We start from the raw sequence: 27,192 nt of genomic DNA on the forward strand, positions 1-27,192 counted from the left end.
GTATATCTTGCCAATGTGGTAGCAATTAAAAGCATATCTGAGCAAGCATCATAAAATGTCCAATTCAGTAAGCCTTTTCCTTTCTTCTGCAATAGGGGACCCTGACAATAAAAATATTTTACAGTACAAATGCTGAGAAAAAGTTTTGAACTGTTTACTAAGAAGGCGGACATGTTGCCTCTTTTTAAATAAGGACAATAAATAAAACAACCAAGTTACAAAAACAATCTTGAGAAGAGTCAGGAGTTTCAAACAGTAATAGTCCCGAGGCTTTCAAATGCGCACAGACAAAATTTTATTGACAAATACATTACTAAAAAGATTTTATTTTAAGATGCCTCCAGCAAAAATATAACAAACTCACCTAAAAACAAGTCACATTCACAAGTCTGACAGTCTGCCAATACAACTTTAAATTTCAACCTATTACTGAAAACATATATGTCTAATTGTATTTTAACTTGTTAATAAATTACAAAAAAGCGCATTACAATCATATTTCACAGCAAAAAAAAAAGAACAAAACATGAACTAATTGAACTTCTATAAAAAAAAGATTTTTGCAAAATCCACAACATCTGCAAAAAACTAAAACTCAATCAACTAGGTACACAATTCATACTGCATTAACCTTTCATGACCCTGCACAAAGCTGCTATTTCCACATTACCAGCTAGTTTAATTTCACAAAGAGTAAGAAAATCATTAACTTTGGAATAGATTAAAAAATAGATTAAAAATAGAAAAAAAACCAGCTGCTTTGAGTGATCACAAGACTGATCATTCAGAACACTGGCAGCTTATAGACTAGATCCCCTTTTCCCTTCCCATCCCCAACACACTCATTTTTGGTTTGCATAGAAAAGGGAATGTTTTGTCTGGTTTTGGTGGACTTATATTTTTTGGCTTAGGTTATTACACTGAAAAAAAAAAATAACACTAAAAAGTACTAGTTTCTGTGCTTTACGACGAAGAATTTCATATTTTGGTACAATAGTTACACTTCTTGTTCAGGACAGGCTAAACTATTTTCCATTTCCTTTCCACGTGTAACTTATCCAGCTGTTTTTTATAACTACATCCAGAAGTTAACTAATTTTCTGTTGTTTTCTTCTACTTTGCTTCCATGAATTCAAGCCTTCATGCTAAACAAACATAGCCTCCTCCACACAAAATCAGTAAGTTCACAACTCCAGCCAGCTAAACAGTACCTAATTGTGATGATTCCACCAACCTGACAGCTCTGACTTGCCTTTTCAGATTGATATAACACTGTTTCTTCATGAAAACAGAAGCACGTTGTTTTTTCTCCCACACAGGAAAAACTGAATCCAAACAGAAACGACCTTCCTGCAAGTAGATGTATAACTATGAAACAACTGATCAGGTCTCCATCTCAGTCTCCATGGTATCAGTCCTTGAAGGAGTTTTATCAGCAGATGTAGTGTCTCCATGCAGGCTCTGAATATCAGATAAATCAATTGTAGGCAATGGTGCTCTCCAATACAAGAATGAGTTATACTGATCTTGCTTTGAAAAGATAAAAAAAGGCAACAAAATATTAATACATATCACATTAATCAGCAAATAAGCAAATAATTTACTTTTGTCAAGTACTCAACTACTGCATCACTTCTGGGAAACATCTCTAAGACCCCATCAATTTGTTCAATTGGTAATCTTTCATTAGAATCACAGAATCATAGAATCCTTAGAGTTGCAAGGGACCTCTGAAGGCCATTTAATCCAACTCCCCTGCAATGAACAGGGGCACGACAGTTAAGTCATGTTGCCCAGGGCCTTATCCAGCCTCACCTTGAAAGTCTCCATGGATACGGGAATCAACCACATCCTGGGTTTTCAGGGACATAGTTGAATAATATTGAAAAACCTATGCAATTACTGTACTTCACACATACATAAATTGTTCATTCTTTTCTTCTCACAATAATACAGACATTTCATGTGCATTTAGAACTGGTATTCAGAAGAAAACGTTCAACTATTTTACCACATTGTATTTCTTCATTTCTGTATGTACATTTTGTTCTCAAGTAGGTATCAAAAAAAGCAAGATGCCTTTTGGGGCCAAAGAGAAGAAGGGACTGGTAAGCCATACAAGAAAAACATGAGAGGAACATTCACTCATCTACTACCTTACTTGGTATGTACATGTTACTGAAAAAACTTTTAAAAATCTCTGGTGGATAGCACAGTTGGTTTTTATGTCCTTAACCACAGAATAAAATTTACAGACTAGGCAGCCAACCTCTGCAAATGCCCATAGAAGTTACACATGTCAGAAGTGAAAAGAGGAATTCTCAAGCCACTCCTTACATCTTAAGCATGCATTTTCTTCTGGTATTCAAAAACAATAAATACTTTTATTAACTTACAATTAGAACTGTTAGACATTATATTAAATGTCTCAGCATAACCAGTTGCCAAAAAAAATCAGTTTTGCAACTAAACTGTTACAACTGCTTTGATATGGCTCTTGAGCAAATTCATGCTCTGTCTGCTGACTCTGTAATTGATTAATAAAAAAACGTAATGTTCAATAAATTCCAGTAAGCACTGGCCATAACCCTCCCCAGCCACCAGAATAATGATGTCTTTTTTTCTTTAACTAAATTTAAAAAAGTGTATGAACTTACAATACTTCCCCTCTAAAGAAACATTCTATTCTATTCATTGCAATACGAGCCTACCATGAACTCCAGTTTGTATTAGTTAATCTCTTTTTCTACCATCAAAACCTGCCTTACTAAAGACCTCTAATATTAGGTTTGAGATGTAAAGACATCTCATAGCAACAGTATGTTTGTGTGCCTGTAGAGTCCTACTAATGCATTAACTTGCACAATGACTGCCTTCGCTAAAGATTACAGAACCAAAGTTCCCATTAATTGGATCAGCGAGCAAAACCAGTGCATGATATGGTGCCATAATAACAGAAGGATATGGAAACTGAAAGAATACCTATCTAAACACCCAGTACCTGAAAGCAGCTGTAGACATCTGAGATACAGTTTTGTAAACTGAATTTTATATACAGCATAATATTAACAACAAACCAAAGAGAGAAAGAGAAAGGGAAGATACTGCAGTCCAAACTCCACACAGGGATGTGTCGCACACTCAGTACTGTACAAGGCAGGTGGAGAGTATCTTTGAAAACCAACTCAGAACATGTCAGCTACTCTTGACAACTCTCCATACATTTAATGAATTCCCTTTTTTATGATTTACTAATAGGTTACGGCCCATACCGTAAGAGCTCAATTCTTCACATCAGAATACCTCTGTGCTATCTGTTTTGCACACTCACTGATCGACAGCATTTTTAAACTATTATAATCCAAAACCTCAGAACTACAAAGATGCAGATTCAGATTTTGGCCTTGTACTACAAATGGGATTAATCTCATGAGCATTTAAGTCTCAAGAGCAGCAGTATTCTGCTTTACTTATATTCTTCACAAAAATTCTGTGTGAAAGCAAACAAGCCAGAGGAGCACACTAGAAAGGAGCAAACATTCAACATTAGTGCATCAAATACTCCTCTTCACCTATGTATCTCCAAAACAAGCTGAGAAAAATAGTTAATCTTCATTGGATGAAGTTGTTTAAGAATTATTTCTCAAAATGCAGTTGCAAATATTTTCAAGTATGCTTGTAAGTATACTCAAATATCATTTCTTCTCTGGTCAACTTAAGGATAATTGCAAGCAAATTTAACAATAAATGTGAAATTAACACTGTTTTGACCGTGGTCACTACTGTCACAAACTAAACAAGCTGCCAAAGAGCAAAGAACAATGCTAATCTACAGCTACACTTTCAGAAAGGTACAAGAATCATCACAAGAAATAGTCATTGCTGTTTAAAATGCAAATCATGCAGGTTAAAGGTTCAGAATATGGAAGGAACACCTCCTGTCTGCCACTGACCAAGCTTTGGTTCAGGGGGAGACAGACATGTCTGTACAATACTTTTACTTAGGGAAACACACAACAAAAAATATTGCCTAACAAAAATATTTTATATAGCAAAGTATACAAAAAATAAAGTATACAAAGTATATAGCATACTTGTATACTATATTTTTTCCCTCAATTTCTTCATGCCTCAATTCTACAATCCGCCAGAAAAAGCAGGCAAAAAGCCTGAGATAAAATAAGTCACAAATCACTGAAATGTAGGGGTTGGAAGGGACCTCTAGAGATCATCGAGCCCAGCCCCAGTGCAAAGCAGGCCAAACATGTAGGTGCCCACAACCTCCCTGGGCAGCCTGTTCCAGTGCTCCATCACACACACAGTGAAGGAAGTTCCTTCACATATTGGTGCAGGACTTCCTGTGCCCCAGGTTATGGCCGTTTCCCCTTGTCCTGTTCTCACAGACTACTGAAGAGATGTCTTTACAAGTCATGGTGTGGTGCCACACAATTGAAGAATCAACCTGAGAATGGGCCTGATGTCACTTCAGTTTACCAGACCTGCTCCCACAAAGCCACCAGATCCAATTCTTTGCTTTCATGTGAAAGGTCCACGCGAGTGTACACGCCGCAGACCTCTAGGCAGGTGTTACTTTTAAGAAAATAAGGCATTCTTAGAACCGCATGTTGTCTGCTATGCTACTGCACAGAACGCGGCGGTCCTGCTCCATTGTTCGGCAGCGGTCAGGTGCGCTGGAAGCCAACCGTGTGCCGTCGCTCTGCCATCGCAGCACCAGCAGCAACTGGGGCCGCCACTAATGGGGGCCCACCCGAACACCGACTGGGCAGCCGGGCTGTCACACAGCCTAAGCCCGACTTGTAAGAAGCAATACCTTCGAACTTCCATCTCGCTTTCTGACGGGAATGTGACCGATGACGGAGTAAACCGAGTCAAGCTCTCCCCCCAGCCTCTCCACTGCAGAAAGGTCGGAGGGGGCAGAAACACCGCTTTCACAAAACACAATACAGGAGAACGAAGAGCCTGCAGGGGCCGCCCGCGGGCACATGGCTCTGCAGGGCCTGCATCGCCGTACCGGAGCACACCCGAGCCGCCCCGCCCCGCCCCGCTCTCCGCGCCGTTACCGGGGCGGCTGCCGGTTCCTCGCCCCGCCTGCCGTCGCGTCCCTCCGCCGTCCGCCCCTCCTGGGGCGCCGTGGGCTCGCCCCGCCGCCGCCGCCTGCCCGCCGCATCGCTCTGCTCCCCTCGAGGACTGCCGCCCCGCAGCCCGGGACGCTTTCCCGGCGGCGCCTCGGCCTCCTCCAGCTTCCGCTTTGCGGCGGGTCCGGCGCCCGCTGCCTCGTTCCGCGGGCGGCGTTCGGGCAGGGCGGCGCGGGGGGGAGGCGACGGCTCCCGCACGAGCCGCTTGAAAGGCGCGTAACAGACCAGCGGTTCCGCGCGCCGCTTGGCCATGGGGGAGGCCGGACGCGGAGGCGCCGCGTAACGCAAAGCTCCCAGCGGCGAACACACCACCACCGCTCGCCGAAAGCGCATGCGCGCCGCTTGTTCCCCGCCGCCCGCGCGGGGCGGGGCAAGACGAAACCACGCCGCCGAGGCCCCGCCCTCCCGCATGTGGCTCAGCGCCTCCCAGCGCAGCCCCGAGCGCCGCGTAACCGCAGCAGAAACAGGCGGGACTTAAGGCATACTGAAGCCGAGGACAAACCACACCGTACGCCATGTCGTACAGCAAACTTTAGTGTCTGAGAAAAATCCATTTCGTTACACACATTAAAAATAGCGGAAAGTTCACGCGGAGACATGAAGCTTCCAATCCCCATCGTTGTGACTGTGCTGTGTGCGCACTACATATAAATAAAAACACAGGAAGCTTTACATTTGTCAAATGTACTCCCTAGACAGAAGCACTTGTTAGGCCAGGATCTGGGAGCGCACTCACAGCGGGTGCAGCAGGCAGAGCGTGGCACCGTGGTATCCCCAGCAGAGCAATGAAGCAGCTCGGGAACGTGCAGGTAGGGCAGAGGGCTCCACACCACTGACTCACACCACCGATTCACAAGGCTGCGCTGCTTCCAGCTGTTAATGCAGCTGCTACACATTAAAAGGAAATCCATGGGCATTTTCCAAATGAGAGATAGAAGCACATTGCTATATACATGATTAAAGTCAATAGAACCACTTCCTATAACCAGTGCTGAAAATGGAACTTCTGACAAAATGGGGCAGCAATGAACAAACCCAATTGAACAAAGGATAGCAATGTTCAACCAGAACACAAGAGTACAATTTCGTATGTGTAGGAAATATCGCATGTCGGATATAACCAGTGACTGCTAGGGTAGGAAACACAACTGACATTCAGCTAACTCTGTGTGAATTCAAGGAACTTGGAAATCAAAACACTAATCTCATTTTATCTAAGGAAAAAACAAAGTGAAGAAACACAAAGTCCACCCAGTAACCAAAGTAAATAACACACTAAGAGTATGAAAGTAACTGAAGATCATTATCTTTTTTTTTTTTTTTTTTTTTTTTTTAAGGTGTGAAGGGACTTTTATTTTAATCCCCTTGCAGTAGCGGTGCTTTAAGAATCTTTCTTGGACCAAGGCAGAATCTCAGCAGTTCATTCATGGAGTAGAATCTTGGTGGTACAGTTCAAACAAGAGTATTTTATGTAAAGCTGAAAACTTCTGTAGTACAGAACCCTTTATTCTCAGTAAAAATTCTGACCAGAAAGGGGCACAGTACTGAAACATCCACAATCACTCTTTTCCTATACGCAGTGTTGAAATTATTAAAAAAAAAAAAAACAACAAACAAACAAACAAAAAGCAAAAAAACAAACAAAAAATAAACAGAATTGTGGGGGTTTTTTTTGAGGCAAACTTTCTTTTTAGAAATGAAGGCACAAATGTCCAGCCTTAACAGGAAAAATCCTGAAGTTAATAATGGAAATATTAAAAAGATGTGATAGGAGAATATGACATCACCCTGAAAAAGGGACCAGAAACAATCGTATACATTTAAAAAAGTTATTGACCAGTGCACCATTATGACCCTGAAAACACCCTTAATTACTTACCACAAGGTTCTTATATTTTGAATAACAATAAAGGTGGTACTGAACCTAACCATTAGATTAAGAGGACAAATGGCTACCATGATACCTTCTCTAAGCTCATAATTTTTTTCACTTATATAACTTAAGCAAAAGAAGATTCAGCCTTACTTCTACGAAGATTCGGCTAGAATTTGCAGTTTAAATTTCTACCTAAACCTCATTAGCCAGAAAAAAAATGTAGGATAAGGAAGTAGTAAGCCACTAAGTAGTAAAGTGCCTAAAGCTACAATGCTGACTCAGATAGGGAAATCACTAAGTTACAGTACATTATTTACATCTATTTTTTTTTATTCCTCAAGAAAGAGGGATTTTTCTCTGTCACTACTTACAAGTGGCATGGATAACTCAGTTTTGTCATTAGCATTAAAAAAGAGGTGAGTGCAAGGTTTATCATAAGTTTCTGGTAGTTATACATTTAACACTTTGGCTTAAGTGATAAGTAGGTGACTCAAAATCATTATGTTTTAAAGCCACAACGCATCCAATATTTTAGTTTCAACGCTATAAGATGATCATTTAGTTTCAACCCCCTTGCTAGGTTACCACAACTCAGTAAGAGATCATTCAATCATTTCATAAATTTTCAATCATTTCAAACTTCATAATTGACTAAAAATGTATGTTTAAAAATACTTCTTTAGATGTGACGCAGTAAGTACAGTAGTACCTTTGTGCATTCCTAAGATCAGAAAGCAGAACAAAGGAAATCATTATAAAACCCAGAAAAACGAAGCAGCATTTGCAAAATTAGCTTGGTTCTGGCAAACAATTTTTATATCCAAGAAAACATTTTTGTTCTTATTGCATTCCAAAGCACAAAGACAGTGTATGCAAACATTTTATCTTCCATTTTCACTAGTTATAGTACAAATATGTATGGCATAATACATGTCTGGATAGCAACAGAAATATTAAGAAAATAGACACTATCTAAATCTTATTAGGAATAGGAAGGCACCACTGATTTGAGGCTGTGTCCAGACATCATTCAGTCCACTTATTTTTAATTCTAGCATTCAGGCCAAATTTTTTTCTAATTAACCTATTCAAAGCACTTCTATTCTGGCTTTCTCACCACAAACAACACACATTCATAGTAGTATTTCATCATGGAGAGTTCATTCACAGTGTAAGTTGATAGTACAGATTCTTTCTCCACCTGGAAAAGAAAGCATAAGTTTTCAAAACATTTTCAACTTCTCTTAGTGAAAGAAACTGTTACTTAATTACAGTCCATAAATTTCAAAGCCTCACACTTTTCAAAAAATGAAGAAAGCAAATCTGTGACACAATTAAACACAACCTACTCTCCTGAAAGTTATTTGTCTATGATGCTAGCTTGAATGAACTTTAAGATAAACTTCAATTAAGGAGTTTGTCCAGTCTTTACCAATGCTGCTCAGTCAAAACTACATCATCTTACCTCTATATGGAAGCCATACTGCAGTATAACGTTTTTTATATCCTCATAGCTTAACTCTATTGAAAGTTCATTTGCCAAATTTTCAAAGTGGTAAAGGAGAGGACCTGGAGTGCAAACACAAAATGGATATGTCCATCAAAAGCATTTTTAAAATCAAAACCACATACTGAAAACGTGAAGAATGCTAACATCCAGACCCACTAAGCTGGAACACACTGCCATCACTGAAATACAGTTCTTAGAATGAAAGTCAGAATTCTGTACAAAATCACAGTAGTTCAACTGCTTATGCAAGAATGAAGTCTTGTTTCCCATCAAACCATGCTGTACCTTAAACTTTCTTCCATGCTATCAGTCTAGTATCATTGTTGTGTGTACAGAATAGAATGCAGGAAAAACCACGGTCTACTCAAGACCTATGCTCACATTCTGAGACTGATAAGTTTCTCCTGTACAAAATGTTTAACGACAAAGTTTTGTCTGCCAGTCCCACAGGAGACTTAAAACCTTTTTTTGTATAAGGATATCCATAAATCTCATTTCCAAAACTTATACCTAGGAGCTTTAATTAACAGCAAGAATACAGCACACTACAATTGTCAAATAACAGAAGCGTAACACATGGGTAAGGAACCTAGCACTGGGAAGACACACTTCAACATTTCACATCACATGGTGATATAACTTGACTGTAACTAACACTTGAACAAACGCTGAACACAAAATTCTAAAGTCATGGGTGTTTTATCTCCACACAGTCTTTAGTATAGGTGTCTTCACCCCCACTCTACTATACTATAGTACTGTATAGTACAGATGCCTGTTATGTGAGCAAAGGGAAGTCAGGGATTGCGAGAAGGAAGTTGGTCACACTTGCCTACATTTATCCATATGCCTCCAGGCTTCAGTATTTTCCATATAGTATCAATATAATCAATAACATTATGTGCTGTATCAATGAAAAAGCAAGTTGCTATGCAGTCCCAAGTATCTGTGCAAGAACAATAAATTGTACAGATTAATTTTTCTTTTCCCCTGTAAAAATTCATCATTTAACACCAGTATTTGTTTACACTCAGTACTTCCTTTAACTAACAGTAACAACTGAACATTTCATTTAGTTTAAAAGTAAACTGTTGTTTACAAGAAACTAAGTGCAGAACATTTTGCTTTATGTTAAAGAGATTTAAGTTTGGATTTCTGTAGTCTACATACAAGCTCTAAAATATAGTACATATGCATTTGGTTTTTATGCATTTTATAATTCATTCTATACAGTGAAATAAAAACAGTATAACACATTAGACCATTTGACATAAATGAAGGCCCAAGCATAACATTACCCACTCAGCTGTAGAAGTTCATTATAAAACTATTAAAAATACAGATGTAAAAGTATCCAGTGATTTGGGGCCTCTCCGGACACATTAATATCTAGAAGAATACAATGCTCTACACTGAAGTGGACGCACAAATCTCATAGCTCTAGAGTAACTGAAAATTTCTCCAATAAATAACAAGCAAGATCTTTCAAGGACTACCTTTTAAAGCATGAATCTCCCTGTTTGTCTCTAAACATGTATCCTTGAAATTGTAAAAGTTTAAGCTTCTGAAATAAAAAAGTAAAAATCTCAATTTATCTCCAGCACTGGATACTCTTAAGATAACACTTTCAGAAAAGCAAACAAATGTAAGGAAGTCAACCACAACAAAAATACCTGGAAGACTAGCTGCACAAAAAAAAAAAAAAAAAAAAAAAAAAAAAGGGCAGGAGTTGTAACAAAAAATAGGCATTCCAAGCAATAATCAAATATTGTGTGAGGATAAAATAGTGACTTCTGTATAAGCTTACTTTTTATTTTTTATTAATTTATCATACTCTATCAGATTCTGAAGAGTTAAGGTGTTAGACTACATATAAAAGTGAAGTATGTGCTGCCTTTGACCAAGTCTTGTGCATGTAATTGGTGGAGTAGGTGATAAATACGGTCATCTGCAGGTTAATTCAACTTAGTCATAATAGACTACTTTGGTCGCAAAGAAAACAGCACAACTAACCTAGCATCACAAGAGAAAATAGTGGTTTCTATACTCGCACAAGTCTCAGTCCTTGTTATTTATCACCCGCACCTCTGAAATACTCACAACTGACCAATAAGCACATATACATCTGCTTTAATAACAGATGTTAAAATCAGTAAGAAATACAAATTTGTATTTTTTGCACCAACTAAGAAAATTGACTTTTTCTATTGTTGTTCATAACATCGTTTTTCTCCATCAAGTTAACTTTTCCCTATTTTTTCCACATTGACTTATTCCAGAAGACTGTAACAAATATTCATTAGGAAAGGACTCATCTTTTTTTTTTCTTCTTAATAATCAAAATTAAAAATTGATTTAGAAAAACAAAATCTTACTACAGGTAGTACATTTTTGCTTAATTAGTTCTATCCTGTTTATATATTTATATATTACAATCATAACAAATACTCTGAACTACGTGGATGTCTAAATGATGCTTTTACTCACTGCACTCAGAGTAAATTTCTTGAAAATCCCCTGCCGTCATAGAGAAGTTTGAACCAGAAGGAAGACTGTGAGGATCAACGTCAGGAAAATAAATTGGACGTATCTGATCTGCAGATCTTCTATTATTGCTAAACTGGTGAATCCAGGGATAAAGCTTACATGAGTTAACTTCAGAACATCTACAAAATATAGAAATTGGAACAATTTAGTTTCAATTAATTGCTTACATATTATCTAGAAATCTATGAGTCAAACTTCCAACATGCATTTATTTTTTTTTTGTCAATGAAGTTCATGCTAAAGTTATTATTTTAGGACTTACCTAGCTCAAAACAATCCAGAATGCCCAAAAATTTATGAGCTGATCAAATTACCAAATTCACTCTGACACATCAACTGGAACCACACAGTAACTGCCTTTTCTTCATTTCATTTTCTCTTTTTCTCCTTTTTACAATTATTTCTGATTTCTCCATTGACAATGAGTAGAATTCCTTGCACAGAATTACTGAAATTTGTGATTCAGTATCCATAGTAAAAATAAGCTTTTTGCATCAACATTTTTTTCTATTTACAAAAATAATTCTCTTGTTTTCAATTTTCTTGGACTCATCTGTTCTCATCCAAGGCTTTCCTGCTTCTGAACCATAATTGTAAGGTTTTGAAACCCAAAAAAATAAAAGCATTTTCCAGATGCTAACTGAAATGATGCATTTAAATAAAATAAAAAAAAACAATTTTGCAAAGTGTAATAGTTTTGTGATACCATTTTAAGCTAGCAACATCTAGAATATTCAAATTATGTCAAGTATGAGCATACACTAAGTATGTCATCGTAAAACAGAACTTGTGCACTGAACATGACCAACCAGAACACTTATTTTAAAAACTAATAAAGACAACATGAAAATATGAAGAAAACCTTTTTCCACAGCCCTGCAAAATCAATATTTGATTAAAAAATGAAAAATCAATATTTAATTAAAAAATGAAGCAGTTTTCATCCCCTGAGCAAAAGCGAACTCTGCACTGAAGCCCAGTTATTAAGGACATGTTACACATGCATCACTAAATTTAGATAACAGAGGACACATCTATCCAACAGAACACACAGAAACACTTGTAAACTGCAGGCAGTCCACCAGCTTATAGAAAATGCACTCTTCACTGGTAGATTAAAAAAAAAAATCTGTAACAGTGCCTTAGAAATAATAATTTTTACCTTCACTGTGTTATTTAATCAGTAAAAACAAAACAAAACAAAAAAACCCTGCAGTACTGCTGCTGTTGCATGAGCAGCAGTATACTGAGAACATTAACTGTTATTTATATATCTATTATGTATGGAGATGATCAGATACGTGCAATCAGCAAAGAAAACACATCGGTAAAAAAAACTGTAACTAGAGGGGCATCATTTTCTTAAAACAAAACGTTTCTAAATCTGCCAACAAATGTTTTGTGGTAACTACTTCAGCATTCTCATGTGCTCACAATTGATTTGTACTATACTAAGAATATTTTCTGGAATGAAATTTTCAAAAAAAGCAAGGAAAAAAAAATCTGAGTAGATCAGAAAGAGATTTTTTTCTGAACTGTAAGAGAGGACACACATCTCAGTATTTTTTTCCAGCACAAATTATATACAGATGTCCCAAAAATTTCAGAAGGAACTATTAATTTAGTATAAAAGACTAATTCCCATGTCCACAGTTCCACTTGAAAAATCTTCGTTTTTACCTCATCCCCCCCTCAAAAAAAAAAAATCAAAAAACAAACAAAAAAACAAGCAAAGAAACTACTGCAGACCTTCACATTTCCCTCTTTCTGACAAAAGCACATTAGATAAAGTTTATATCTTCAATTAAAACTGTGAAACACTTCATTTCTTTCCAAGTAAGGGCAGAACATTTACTATACAACGGTCTGTCTGAAAAGCTTGTGCTGCAAAAGATGGTGAGGTCAAATCTTACTTTTGCCCACTGATTTAGAAATAAAAAACTACTTTCATCCTAAGGCACATGGACATGCAATAAGCAGAGTTAAGCAGCCTTTACCAAGTGTCAAGATTTATCTACAGAGATATTTTTTCATGACACCAAGGATTAGCCAATCTTTATTTAGTGTGAACTCTATTTCCACTTAAAAGCTTTTCTTAAAGCACTCTGTTGTCATTTGGGTGCAAAATTTTGTATTAGTTTACCTGAACTTTTGGATGCCTTCCAAAAGCAGGGACACAGGTTATGCTTTTTACAGTCTTTGTTCTTAATAAAAACCAAAAGGGAGTCTATTCATCACCTATGATCACTTCTGTCATCTGTTATAGACTAAACTCATCTAAATGCAACCAAAAGAAACCAGCAGTAAGAGCCTTAAACATAAAAGAAAAAGCAGAATCAAGCAGGAGACGTGAAGCCACTGGAGTTTAACTACTCCAGAACAAGTGCATTTTCAGATTACAACTTCCCAATAATACATTTTAATTTTATGCCTTACTTCTAATAGTCACAAGTGAACGTTGTTAGGCCTTGATGCATTTTCTAAATATAATACTATTAAACTTCAAGCATGGTGGAAAAAAGTCATAATTTAAAAGAATAAAGTTTTTGACATGCATTAAAATCAGCAGGTATCTCTGCAGACAAAAGACTTTAGCCACTTTTAGAATAGGCCCACTGTAGAAGTAGACTTGGTACTCAAGACAGTACCTTATACTGCTAAAAATAAACTAAGGTCAGCTAGGGGCAGAAAGCAAATTGAATCTGTGAGCACACACCATCAAAATCCTTGTAATTTTATCAAATGAAAACCAGAAATGAATTAAAACCAAAGTCAAAGATTAGCTTGCAAAATTTTTGAACTTCTTTTTTTCTTTTCACTTGTACTTAACTGCTATGTTCTGTTCAGTCTGATCATTGCTTTTTTTTCCAAGGCCGAGAAGGTAAACATAAATTTCCAAAGGCTCACTAGGAACAGACATCTAATACTAAAACCAAAATTCTCAAAATTCCATAAAATTTTCCTAACAGATAACCCAAGACAAGATCAGATCTGACTGAAAGGAATCAGCTGAAATGACTGGAATTCAGTTAGTGTAGCAGTTATCAGTATTCTTTTCCCTGCAAATAACAAAACCTGTACCTGGTAACTCCCAGAAACAAAGTGATATCCAATTTGACTGTGTAAGATCTAATACAGTTAGGAGGACCAATATATGCATGCCTTTTTGCTAAATATATTTTCTATAAATAGAAAACAATGTTTAAAGATCCCATATTTAAGGAAGGTGAAAAACACACCACAAGTTTGAACCAATATGACCGCTGAATGATGTTTCCCAAAATGGGAAATTAATACTTTTATGCTACTTCGTATTGTTTCAGAAATTCCAAAGACCTAAGAAACAGAAAGGTTATATAGTTAGGGAGAAGGAGAAGGTGACGACTTTTTAGTAGCTGCAAGGTATTACATTAGCTCAACTGTAAGATACAACTTCAGTGTCAGATGACAGTCATTTGAGAATAATGTAAAAAAAGACTAAATATTTCTAGCAACTTCTTATTTTCATTACATTTACCACTACTGTTTTAGCCAGACGTGCAACAGCCATAAAGAAAGAGCATTTTCACCCCTTTTACTCCGAAAGATAAGCCAAAGCAAATTTAAGACCACCACACTCCACTGTGGACAATCACTGTTGCTAATCAGGGCTCAAAAATGTCAGAATGCTACAAATTACAAGTCAATAATTCATGTGTTTTAACCAAAGGCAGATAACTGATTTTTCAATCTGAAGTTAACTGGGAATCAGTCTCTGAACTTGGTACAAAATCACCATGAAAACAACAAAAACCAAATCTCATACATCCAATCTTTCCACCCTAATCTTTACAAGAACAGTTAGTTATACTTGGTGCCTTCTTCCCTCTCTAAAAAGTTCTTCATGAAATCAGCAATTCCATTATGTGTGAAAGAAAACCAAATACAAAAATTTCATTTTAAAGGCAGCCTATACAGTGAAATCTGTTACATTCAAATTTATAACCTTAGTGCAACTGAAGAACTATAAACTATAACATTTTAGATGTTACCTCGTGACAAATTTGCTTAAGAAGTGGATCAGTGTATTATTCTCCATTTAAAAACTGTGCCTAAGATTTCAGTATGGAATCTAACAGTTATCACCACTATCAAATATCATGCATGTAATTAATTAGTCCATATTTGATGACTTGTGAAATAGGCGTGTACCTTTTTTTTTTTCCAGAAAATGATGTAAAATAAAAACAGTAGCACTTACTCCAGGTTACATAGGGAATCTGCGATAGAATCTAGGCATTTTAAGTTTCATTGTTTAAAACCCATGCTTCCTGCTGTATTCTTAATGACTTAATGCATAAAACTCAGATATAAGCTTCTCCCAATTATCCCAATCGTTATTTGCATCAAAACATTCTAACAAATGGTTATCTGTGTGCTGCGTTATGACTTACAAATCTGTTTTATTTATTCAATTTTTTTTATTAATAACTTCGCCTCCCCTGTACCTGTAGGTTTTGATCAGGAAGTAAAACATAAGCTATGTACCTGTTGAGTACAAAGTTAGAAGAAAAGAGCATAAAGAGGCTCCATTCATTTCCTTGGCAAGCATAACCGAGCATAGCTATTTCCCACGCCAATCTACCTAGCCCAGCACCAGGTACCAGGATATTAACTTTGGAGAAATCCCTGCAACAGAACAAAAATAATAGTTAAATGTTTATCTGATACCTCTTAACAAAGCTTACAGAGGTCCAGCCAAACAATCTTTTTCCCATATACTTGGATGTTACAGATATTTCCCATACGACTTTACTTTTTAAAGGCAAATGGAGCCAGTTCAGGTCAGATCATTTAACCAGATAGTCAAAATAATTCATAGAGAATGATCAGCAAGAACATAAGAAACTCTTATTGAGAATACAGTGCACAACTACAAAACATTTCTTCTGAAAACTTCTACAGTTAACAAAATAATTTCTTAAGTGAATTTCAGAAAGAAAGAATATGATTATATTTCACCATTTTTTTAATGATGACTACTGATAATTTCTACATTTTCTAAAAATCTTCTTGCTTACACTGCATGGAAAATTAAACAAGCATTTTGGGATCAGAAACACAAAGCAAATCAAACTTCCATGAGCAAATGAGCAATTCAGACTGTGAAAACTTTACAGCAGTTACCCTTTCACAAACGGTGGGTGTTAAATGTGACTATTCAGTGACATAGGATTCCCTAAACCAAAGTACAGCACAGGTCTCTACCTTTTCACTTGCCAAAACTAGACATCAGCACAAGAACATAAGAATACGACCAGCACTGTGTAGCTACTGAGAAATTTGCAACTTCTCTCATATTCCAAGACGAGCAACTAAGAAATAGAACTGTTCTTTCAGGCAACAAGGCAAGATACATATATATTTACACATTTTAACTGCTATACTTCATCACAATGCAACCGAACCTTCACTGAAAGAAAAACACTCCCACACAAAACAGAATAGGTACATCATTAAAAAAAAAATAGTTTTCCTGTTTCCAGCCCTCTACAAGACTTTGTAATTTCATATATCAAGAATGTTAGTCCATCCTCTCATTGCATGTCACCTTCAACAAGTCATATATACAACCAAATGAAGAAAGCCACGCTAAGCATTTTCAAGTATACAATGAAGGAAAGCAAAATACAAAACCTTTGACTTCTTAAAAATTCAGACTGCCAGAACAGATTCAATAGAGGCACTAAGCTGCTGCATAATCATGAAGCTGAGCCTGGGAGATATGTAAATTCTAAAAAGCAGTGCATCTCTAGAAAGTTATTACTCAAACAACTGAAAAAAGTATTATCTCGTCTAACGGCCACACAAACTGACAGAGCAGTTTTAACTGTGCCATTTGAATTGTAGGTTAATCATGTTAACTACTGAAACCTCCCATCTAGAAAATCAAAGTCATTTTCATTCATTTATACCTACAGCTATTTTGAAATAACAGGATGTCACGACTTTGTAATTACTTAAGAACAGCTTCCCTTGCCTCTTCTACAGGGAAAAACAGAAGTAAGCTAGCCAGGAACTCCTCCTTAAAAAACAGGGAGATGAATTCAAGGATAAGCTACATGCTCAAGACAAAACTTTTGAAAATAGAAACTCAAATTAAAGATTATTCAGTTAGAAGATTCTCATTCCTGATGGTTATTTCTAGTGGTGTATCTGTTCACTATTGCTTGAGATGTACTTCTACCTTAAGTCTTCAGTTCCCTACAGTTCACCATTATCTATAAAATATTTAGATCACGTGGACACTTTCACAGCAAAAGAGAGGAATGAAACAAAAAAGGCATTTTTCTTAAAAATAAGCTAATTACAAGGAGTTAGTTATAAAGGTTTAATTTCAGTTTACAGTTTGCATCTGTATTCACCCTAGAACAAGATAAAGCCCCCAACAGACAAATCACCTGTCTTTAAATTGCTTGGAATTGGCTTCTACTTTTTTTTTTTTTTTTTTAAATAAAGCACAATAACACTATTGGATAGAACAAATTTTGACTTACAAAACACTGCTTATCAACAAAGTTAACAGTATTAAATATGCATTCATCAGCAACGAGCAGAAGCGTGCATGCCACACTTGTGAATATCTGCATGGCCATTCAGAATGTGACTCATCTGTCATGACACTATCGCTGCTGTTGAAACACACCACCTACCACCTCACTGTGCTTATATCCAGTTTAGTCTCCATAAACATCCAGCAAGTGTCAGTGCATGTCAGTGGGTGCCATTTTTTATGCATGGAGGAATGCAATGACACGTCTGTTTTATATGCACTTCTGTGTTAGATGCTGTTTTGTCTGACTTCCCCTCTGCTGCCATCTGTCACACAGATGTCCTAACAGAATCTTGAAAATAATTTGCTGAACTAAATGATATATTTAAATTTTCAGTTAAAGCTGGTTCAAAAGGCCAAATTAATGAGCAGAAGCTTATATATACCAAGTCTTATAGTTCTTTACCATGGAATAACATTAACTAATTTGAAGGTTAATCATTTCCTTGTTCCTTTTGAACAAGAAATTCAATCTTCGTGTCCCTAACGGTAACAGTCAAAAAGAACACATTAAATAAAAGGAGTATACTCAGATTTTCAACTTTAAGCTTCTCCTTAAAAAAAAAACTTTAACAACCTTACTCCATCAATAAATAAAAATAAATGTTTTACTGTTTTCTCTTACAGAAAACAATGATCATGGCTCTTTTCAGGTCCAAGAAATTCAGACAGCTTCATCAAAAGGAGAACAATTATGTAAGCTGAATCAAATTACAAAATTCAGTTATCAACACAGGAAGCCTACTGTTTCTTCAGGAAGATCTTTAACATAACTTCACTTCAAACTGCTTTGTTGATCCTACTAACATTTTCTGTGCTAAGTGGAAACAAGGAATTATTCCTTAAGAGGAGCAATATGCACAAAAAAACCTTACTTTTTTGAAGTTTTACATGACCGTCTTGTCAGAAGACTGAAATATGAGATAACTGGCTCATACAAAACACTTGTTGAAATTTACAGCTAATTTCAACCACTGTTTGCATCTCTTCGGCATCCCAGAACAGCAAGCATAAAGAATACTTCATTACTTCCTTTCCTGTTCTTCATATATCAGCAGAACTTGAGAGGGTCACTCTTGCAAATAACAGCCACAATACAACACCAGCATGCATGGAACAAAATATACTTGGGTTGTTTTTAAAAAGTGTATTCCTTTTTCAGATGATTTCAGTGCAAGTACTCAATACAAGTGACCTTAACAGAAACTGAATGTACAATTCTGTTGAAGTTACTAAAAAATAAAGTATGGATTGTACTGACAACACTTGTACTTCTTTATCTTTTTCAATGCAAAACACATTGATGCAAAGCTGCCTTCCTTACCAAGCACCAACAATGCACTTTTTCCTCTAGTAACTGAATCTAACCTCAGGACGCTTCAGCACACTCCATTGTAAAAAGGAACTGCAAGTGCAAAGAAATGCAGAGCTGCACTTTGAGGTTCCATCTACAGGTTCTCTTCCTACATGAACACTCACAGCCAGTCTTCTCAGAAGCAAATATATAATGCATCCAACCTAAACACAACAGTAAGTATAATTTCATCATGGTCAGTTCAGGCTCTACCCATCTCTTTAAACTGAAATTGCTCTCCACCGAAACTTTAAAAAAATGAGCTAGACTTTCCAGCCAACCCGCACTGCCGTGAAAGTTACCTTTTGCCAATGTTGAGATTACAAGCCATGTAACGTAGGAAAAAATAGCTAATTTTGCTACCCTACTTCTTGTCTCAAAGAATATAACAGCTTAGGACAGCCTGAGGTCACTGGGAAATGGACAATTAATTGTTTACCTGAGTACTACCACCGCTCCACCAAAATTCACCAAAAGTCACCAAAATTAAACTTTTAAAATAGATATGTACATAATAAAATTTCTTAAATCCAATATACTTCAAACTCAACCTTGCAGTAGACATGCTTCATCTATACAGTGACATTTCAATATTCCTGCACTCTAAAAAAACTCTGGGATTCAGAGTTATCACAACAAAGACAGAAGCACTGTCACACTAGTTATGTCCAACAACCACTATCACCACCACAATTCCTACTTCTTTGACAAAAAGCATTCAACTTCAGATTTATTGTTAGTAATGTGGTTTCCTAGTATCAACTTGACTGTTTATGTTTATGTCAAGTAGGTACAAGATAAAACTTTCTACCTGCAGTCCCTAAGACTTGATAAAACAGCGACCTCTACTGCTTTTTACCTGCAGCATACACACTCTGAGAAACTGACTTGCAAAGCTAACATACAGAAAAAAAAGTGACCTGCGATTTTGAAGATTAGAGTAATTACTTTCAGAACTGTGACTATGCCTATAGAGATGCTCTAAATGTACATAAGGTAACTTCTTATATTTAATTCATAAGTAAAACACTATTAACACCAAAGGCATATTACAGGAAGTTCACACTCATATAAACTATGTGCAGTGGTTCATCTACATTGAGATAAATTAGCCCAAAGCAAAAGAAAAACCAAGCAATCTGCCTGAAATTGCCATTTTACCATACAAGATTCTGCTCCACGTTCTGCTGTCACTAAGTGAAAACTGAAAAACGGCCAGTGAAAAGTATTCACAAATTGAAATAAGTACATTATTGGCAATCACTCAGAAAGAGGATAATCCACTGTAACAGCCATCTATAATAATGCTAAGTTCTGGCCAGTCAGATTTATGAATACTGAGTTCACAGTTTTTCCAAATAAGAGGATGAAGCGTAAACTGAAACATACTTTCTACTGTGTCTACATGGCATAATCATTAACTGTGTATTTCCTATAACAGTAACTTCTTCTAGGATTCCAACAGCCTAAAAGAATTGACCTATGCTAACTACTATTTTTGTGTTTTTTTTAACAAGCCAATGCAGTAACAAAGCTACCCAGACATGTGAAGCAATTTTTAGTAATACAGGCTGTATGGGGCTGCTGAATCATGGCCTGAACCTCTAATTGATCACCTGAGGCGAGCAATGAGTCAGCCATGGGAGCACAGGTGAAGGTAATTCACCTGTGGTGCTGGAAAGGGTGGAGCCTGGCTCCACCTCTCCTAGACCCATTTAAGAGCTGACTGCCAGTAGAGAAGGATTTCTTCTGGAGATCTGCTCCACTGGAGTATATTATGCAAGCCCAGGATAGGATGAGTGTCCTTTTTTTTCCTACTCCAGTATAATAATTGCATCAGCCAAACTCCTAGATATACTATATCATCTGTATATTCATTGATTGTACACAGGCCTTGTAACATCTGTCTGAAACTAACATTAAAATTAAATATTTGTAATAAAATTGTAGTGGGGGTTACAAGACTACTTCCTTTCTCCTTCCAATATTAAGGGAAATATTAATGCCTGAAGCTGTCACAAGGTTTTTTTTGTTTTGTTTTTTTTTTATCTGCAGCATACACACTCCAAAAACCTATTAACTTGTGAACACTAACTCATTGAGCACACCTGAAAGAATTTAAATGGTCTCCCCAGGCCTATTATTTCAAAAGTTAGAAGAAATCATGTTGTATCAACTTGAAAAAAAAAAAATCCTGGCTTACTATTCAAGAAGTTTGAGATTATGTTTTTTTTCCAATACGTTCTATTAAAACTCTTGAATTAATTCCATATCCACATCAATTTCAATACTTTTAAATCTAAGCTTTCCATTAATCCATAAAAAACTTTGCTAGATTTGTGCAACAGTATGTGCCCACACAAGAGGTAAGACTTAAAACACCATTACCATCTTTCTTTTGGAAAGTTCTTTACAATTTCACTAATTATTGGCTGGTAGCAGGAATCTCGCTCAGGTTTCCCCTCTTCACTCCAGTCTCTGACAAATTGCTTCAAAGTAGATTTTAATTTATCCATGTCAAACGTTGAAGCGGGTGTAATCTTCCCTCCTCCCTAATTAAAGTTAGGATAAAAATATTAATGAAAAAATGCACAGGTATTTTCAGTCTTCAGTAGCAAAATGTAAGTCATAAACAGACAAATAACATGCCATAATGCCTACTGAGAGTTTCAGCCAGCATATGACTTTGGTGGTCTCAGTTCAGCATCTAGGAGCCCAGGTTCCATGTCCCAAAAGCACTATGCAGTATGACAAAACAGAGCTCAACTTTTAGTCCTTATGCAAGAAAGGACCAGGGTTTTACTAGTGCAGAGAGTGAACTGTTTACCCTGAGAAGATGACCCCTTTATGTACTAATGAGGCAGTGTTGAGAAGCTCACACTAGCACTGCCTATTACTATACCTCAGCTGCAAATATCAAAAACGACTTCAGTTTTCATCTCTGCCACACTTTTAATCTTGAATGCAATTTTTTTTTAATAGAGATGTCACAGCAAAAAAGCAGATCAACAGTGAAAAAGCTTTGCAGATGGTAACAGTCAGAATATTTGGCCAAGCTAAAACTGTAACTGATTCAGGATGCCACAAAAAAAAAAGAAAATAAAATCCTACAGAAAGACAGACAATGCTATTTGAGCTGTATATAGTTAACTGAAATATTAACTTTAAACTACCACTCTGGAGCCAAGCAGTTTTTTTAATTGTTTTGTTTTTAAAAATAAGTAATTACTGTTATTTGCCAGATTCACAATTAGCTTTCATTAAAGACTAACATTGTTTAATTGTCAGCTCTACAAGATGTGAAAGATGAAAATGAGAAAACACAAGCAAACAAGAAATCGTAGAGGAGAAAAAGAGAGCAAAAGAAAAGTAAGCCAGACACCTAAAGGAAATAAACACATATAGAAAAATCCTAAGGCGTATGAAATTTGATTCTGGAGGATGAAAAAGTCAGTTTAAACATACATCTTCTCCATATTCTTTGTTTTCAAACATATGAACGCAGTCATTCACAATGGTCTGCAGTATTTCTTGATTATGATCAATGCACTTCCGAATCTTGTCAAGGTGAGGAAGGAATTGAGGAAGAAGACTCTGTTGATTAGCTGGAAGGGATTTAAACTGCCTCTCTGTTCTGTTCACACGTTCATGCATGTTCATTCTAGAAAGGAAGAAGTTTAACATCTTTAGATACTTAGCAGCAACAACTGCAGTACATACAAGCAATTCCCTCTAGGCTACACCACTCAGAATTATTAATGTCTTTAACTTAAAAAATACTCTTCAGATGTTGTAAACGCTTACCAGAAAAAAAAAAAAGGACCTTTTAGGTAAAATTGTTAGTTATTTAGCACTTCCACAAACTTGAATAAGCAACCAGCATATGAACTCATCAAAAATAGCCAGACTGCTTCCCAAAGCCAATTTACATTGAATGAAGCAACCAAATGCTGTAGTAACTTTTGGCATAAAAAGGATATGGAGTAAGAAGAGAGATCCTTAAAATCAATTGCCTCTGAAGGAACCATAACAGTAAAGGCAGCTAGAAAACAATGGAGTTCAGGCACTCCAACTGAGATACGAAACTACTTCATTTCAATAGCATGTTTAATCAAGTATGAATACTGCACATTTGATAATGTAATTGACCAATCTAATCATAACTCCTCCCTTTACCAAAAATAAAGTTCCACAAGAAAGGTTATCTGACTGCCAAGAGACAAAGGGTTGTTGTTGCTGGTTTTTTTTTTTTTAGTTCTTTCCTTTTCCTCACATGAACAGTTCCATCACCTTTTGACAAAGCCTGTCAGAACACTGACTTGACTTGCTAACTCTGAACAGAGCCCCTTAAGACAGTTCTATTTGATTTGTCCATTTAGCAAGTTAAGCCAACTGAGCACAGTCATAGCAATCACAGAAGGTAAAGGTTGTGATGACAGGGCAAGGGATATTTCCCCTCTGGATAGAAGCAAATTATTTTCTCACATGAAGCCACGCTGCTGTTCCTCAAACTGTAGTAGAGCTGAAAACTTGTAAGGTGCTGTGCTGCTTTTGAATGGGTAGAATTCATCTCCCCTGCTGTAGCTTAGACAATGGTTTATTTCTGACTAAAAGTTTTAGCTATTGCTTCTAATGCACTATCAAGGCTTTCATTCTCATGCTGCCCAGACAGCCAGACTGGGGGCATGCAGTCAGGGCAGCTGACCCAAACTGTCCAAAAGGCCACGTTGTACTAGATCACATTCTGCTCAGCAGTAAAAGTTGAAGAAAGGAAGAGAAAGGGGAGATATTCACAGTTACAGTGCTTGCCTTCACCAGCAACCATCATTTGTGATCAATCATTACTTTCCTGGAAATGGCTACGTATCTGTCTAGTCACAAGAAGTCACAAATGAATTATTCGTTTTGCTCCATATGCTTGTGCACTTTCTGCTTTACTTGTTAAACTTCATCCCATGAATTTTCACACTTTCACCTTTCCCACCATCTTCCTCAAAGCACCATGGGGCGTGAGCAAGTAGCTGTGCCAGCCTCAGCTGTCCACAACTGATACAGCTGCTATAATTTTAATTGCAGCCTCAGTCTGGAAACATGATCTATTAAAATCTCCAGTGTTACATCTATACTATCAAAAAAGGCATGTTCATTGTAATATACATACTGAGTTTATCTGATATTTAAGAAGAATGAAGCATTAAAGAATGGTACAACAAAAATCCTGATCCTCTGTAGCATGAGGTGTCCAAACTTTTGGCTTGCTTGGAACATGCTGAGTGAAAAGGAATTGTCTTGAACTACATACACAAAATATTGTAAAGTTAATGCATAAGTAACAATTTTTATTTAAAAAAACAAAAAGAAAAAAAGAGCAACAAAGATAAAACTAGTGAGATATTTGGCTTTATTTCTGCGAAACTAATACACTAGCCTGGCTCAATGGTGTTGTGATTCAACCTGGCAGGTGGCTAAGTACCACACAGTTGTTCATTTCCCAATGGAATAGGGGAGAGAATTAAAAAAAAAAAAAAAAAAAAAAAAAAAAAAAAAAAAAAAAAAAAAGTAGAACTTGTGGGTTGAGATAAAACTATTTACTAAGATAGAGAAAAGGAAAATAGTTATGATTTTATATACATATATATATATATACACACAGATAAATGTTACAAAACTAATGTCAGACAAGTAATAACTCACCACCTCCCAACTGATGCCCAGATAGTGCCCCCAAGCAGTAGAATAGAGCCAGGTGTACTCCCACCCTCTTTCAAAACTCCTTCCACTTGATGTTATATGGCACAGAATGTCCTTTGGCCAGTTTGAGTCAGCTGTCTAATTCCATTCCCTTGTGAGAATGGCCTCAGCACTTTACGACAGTGCTTAGCAGGCAGCCATCAACACCTGTGTGTTACCAACATTGTTTTCCTCCTAGAATCAAAAGACAGCTTCATAGCAGGCATTCTGAAGAAGGCAATTCCATCCCAGCTGAAATTAAGACAGACAGAGGTAGCTGCAATGCTCAGTGAGCTCTCAAGGTACTCATTAGAGATTTTTGATGAAATTTTACTCTTCCCGTGTTTCATCCTTGAAAATAATTGTTCGCAAGTGAAGGTACCGCCACAAGCAATAATATAAATAAGGCATGATTGTGAAGCAATGGATCTCTCTCTCTGGTAAGTGAGGGCTTATAAAAGTGTGGTAGAGAGACACAATCACACTTTTACTTGAGTTGAAAGTCTGATTGTAATTCTATACAATCCATTCGAAAAGTCTCAGGTAACGTATTTATGACAACTGCAAATGGAGTAATAAATATACAAAAAAATTAGTGATGGCATGTGGTGAGCTTGTGAGATGTTAGCATTGCACTGCTCACCCCTCTACAGTGTTCCACTGCCACCTATGCAATCTGTGGTCAAGTTATGTGCAGTTGACTCATGAGCATGACTAAAAATCACACAGTAATGTTAAAAATTTATCATGTTTTGAGACTCCATTACTATCCATCTACGGCTGCATGTGGCCCACGGGTTGGATGTGCCTACTCTATAGACATCATTGCTTAGCTCAGTATCAATATTTTAAAGTTCTGCCAGTAAAGTTCTTTGAATCGTAATGCTATACCCTTTTGACGCTGATTTGCAATCTTTTCGAAAAATCAGAATTCAGTGAAATCAAAATTAGAGAAATATGAAGTTATGTCTGTTTATCTTCAACCTTAAATCTGGAATGATCTGAAAATGTATCGCTGCCATGTTCATATAGGTGTTTCCTATTAACACTTTAAATTATTAATACATTAACTCCACTTAAACTTCATTACTCTGAAGCAGAAGTAATTTACTTCAATTTCTATACTAGAAATTTAAGTCACGTTCACTCATTACCTGTTTACTGAAATTGAAGGATTCAAAACAAACCCAGGAACAAGTGTATTTGTATAAAATACAAATAATATCCGAGACAGAAAAACAAGAAACAGAACGAAAAGTTTAGGTATCACCCATTTAACAGAAGAATCACATCCAGTCACTGGGTACACTTGTTTTACGCTGACAGAAAAGGCTCTGCGCATAATAATAGGTGAGGAGAAATATAAAATAGATAGCGTCAGGTACATTCCAAATGCACTTCCCAAGTCTACAGTAACAGGAGACGGCTTACTGAAATACCGCAGGCTGGGCATTTTCAGCCTGCCCCCTTTCTCCACTGGACTTACTGCCCTTTCAATCGATTAATTCAATTCCTTTCTTCCCCCTTTATTTACCTTTTTCCTAAAAAGGCACCGCGCCGTGTCTAGAGTCATCAAATTTCCACAGAGCCAAAACGACCACAAACGGCCTCCGCAAGGCCTATTAACAGCTCATCCGAACACAGTAACCAAAGCAACCCTCTTTACTTCCCGGCTGGTAGGCGCCAGTACCGTTTCCGATACTCCACCGAGGTCAGAAAGCTTCCCACCTTAGCAAAGCGCCCTTTACCACCACCGCATTGATTTCCGCCAACCCCGACAGGGCGGTGCGCGTCTATCCGCGCAGCAGTGCTCCCTTGGCGGGAGGACAGAGCCCGGTGGGCGCCCCGCATCACGGCGCGGTCACACGGAGCCAGGGGCTCCGGGAGCGGGCAACGCCGCACGCGCGGACGGCGGCCTCCGGCACGAGGCGGCGATCGCAGTTACCCGTAGTATCGGAAGGCGTTGATGATTCTCCGGAAATGCTCCCTCTCCATCCGCTCCTCCTCCGCTTCCTCCTCCACCCTGGCCTCCGCCGCCGCCAGCGCCCTCGACTCCTGCGGCTGCCGCCGCCTTCGCTCGCCGCTCCGCCAGGCCTCCCGCTCCCCCTCCGGATCGCCGCTCCCGCCGCTTTCCGCTGGCCACGGGTCCCGCTCCTCCTCGCGGCCCTGCCGCAGTCCCCTGCGCATGGCCTTGGCCGGCGGATCTCTGTCGCCGCGGGGCGGGGGCGGCAGCGCTGGCTGCGCCTCACGGGAAACGGCGCACGCGGCCGACATCCCCGCGCCAGCAGCCGCCGCCAACAGTCACGCACGCTCGATCGGCCGCTTCCGGGGAGGGGCGGGCGCAGCCGCGCTCATGCCTCACCAAAGACGCGGACGGACGGACGGACGGGCGGGAGAGAGGCAGGGCCGGGCGAGCGCAGGCGCACA

At 37.7% G+C, this 27,192-nt stretch overlaps 2 protein-coding genes across 5 annotated transcripts; both read right to left on the reverse strand.

Moving 5' to 3' along the window:
* Positions 1-306: 306 nt before the first annotated feature.
* Positions 307-5,673, reverse strand: CZH9orf40 (chromosome Z C9orf40 homolog). 3 transcript variants are annotated; one of them, XM_085214288.1, is made up of 2 exons: positions 5,082-5,673; positions 307-1,526 (listed from the first exon to the last, which is right to left on the reverse strand). In XM_085214288.1, exons 1-2 carry the CDS (start codon positions 5,671-5,673, stop codon positions 1,384-1,386), a joined length of 735 nt encoding a protein of 244 aa, XP_085070414.1. In that variant the 3' UTR covers positions 307-1,383. The 3 variants fall into 3 exon arrangements, with proteins under 3 accessions (XP_085070414.1, XP_085070413.1, XP_085070415.1); XM_085214287.1 differs by having other exon boundaries at positions 307-1,530; positions 4,832-5,673; XM_085214289.1 differs by having other exon boundaries at positions 307-1,530; positions 5,082-5,597.
* A 1-nt stretch (position 5,674) lies between these two features.
* Positions 5,675-27,192, reverse strand: CARNMT1 (carnosine N-methyltransferase 1). 2 transcript variants are annotated; one of them, XM_085214285.1, is made up of 8 exons: positions 26,711-27,190; positions 22,501-22,696; positions 21,424-21,587; positions 15,617-15,757; positions 11,030-11,208; positions 9,375-9,488; positions 8,498-8,601; positions 5,675-8,233 (listed from the first exon to the last, which is right to left on the reverse strand). In XM_085214285.1, exons 1-8 carry the CDS (start codon positions 27,037-27,039, stop codon positions 8,132-8,134), a joined length of 1,329 nt encoding a protein of 442 aa, XP_085070411.1. In that variant the 5' UTR covers positions 27,040-27,190; the 3' UTR covers positions 5,675-8,131. The 2 variants fall into 2 exon arrangements, with proteins under 2 accessions (XP_085070411.1, XP_085070412.1); XM_085214286.1 differs by lacking the exon at positions 9,375-9,488 and having other exon boundaries at positions 26,711-27,192.

The sequence above is a fragment of the Meleagris gallopavo genome, chromosome Z (genome assembly GCF_905368555.1).
Source record: "Meleagris gallopavo chromosome Z, MGAL_WU_HG_1.1, whole genome shotgun sequence".
Taxonomy (NCBI): domain Eukaryota; kingdom Metazoa; phylum Chordata; class Aves; order Galliformes; family Phasianidae; genus Meleagris; species Meleagris gallopavo.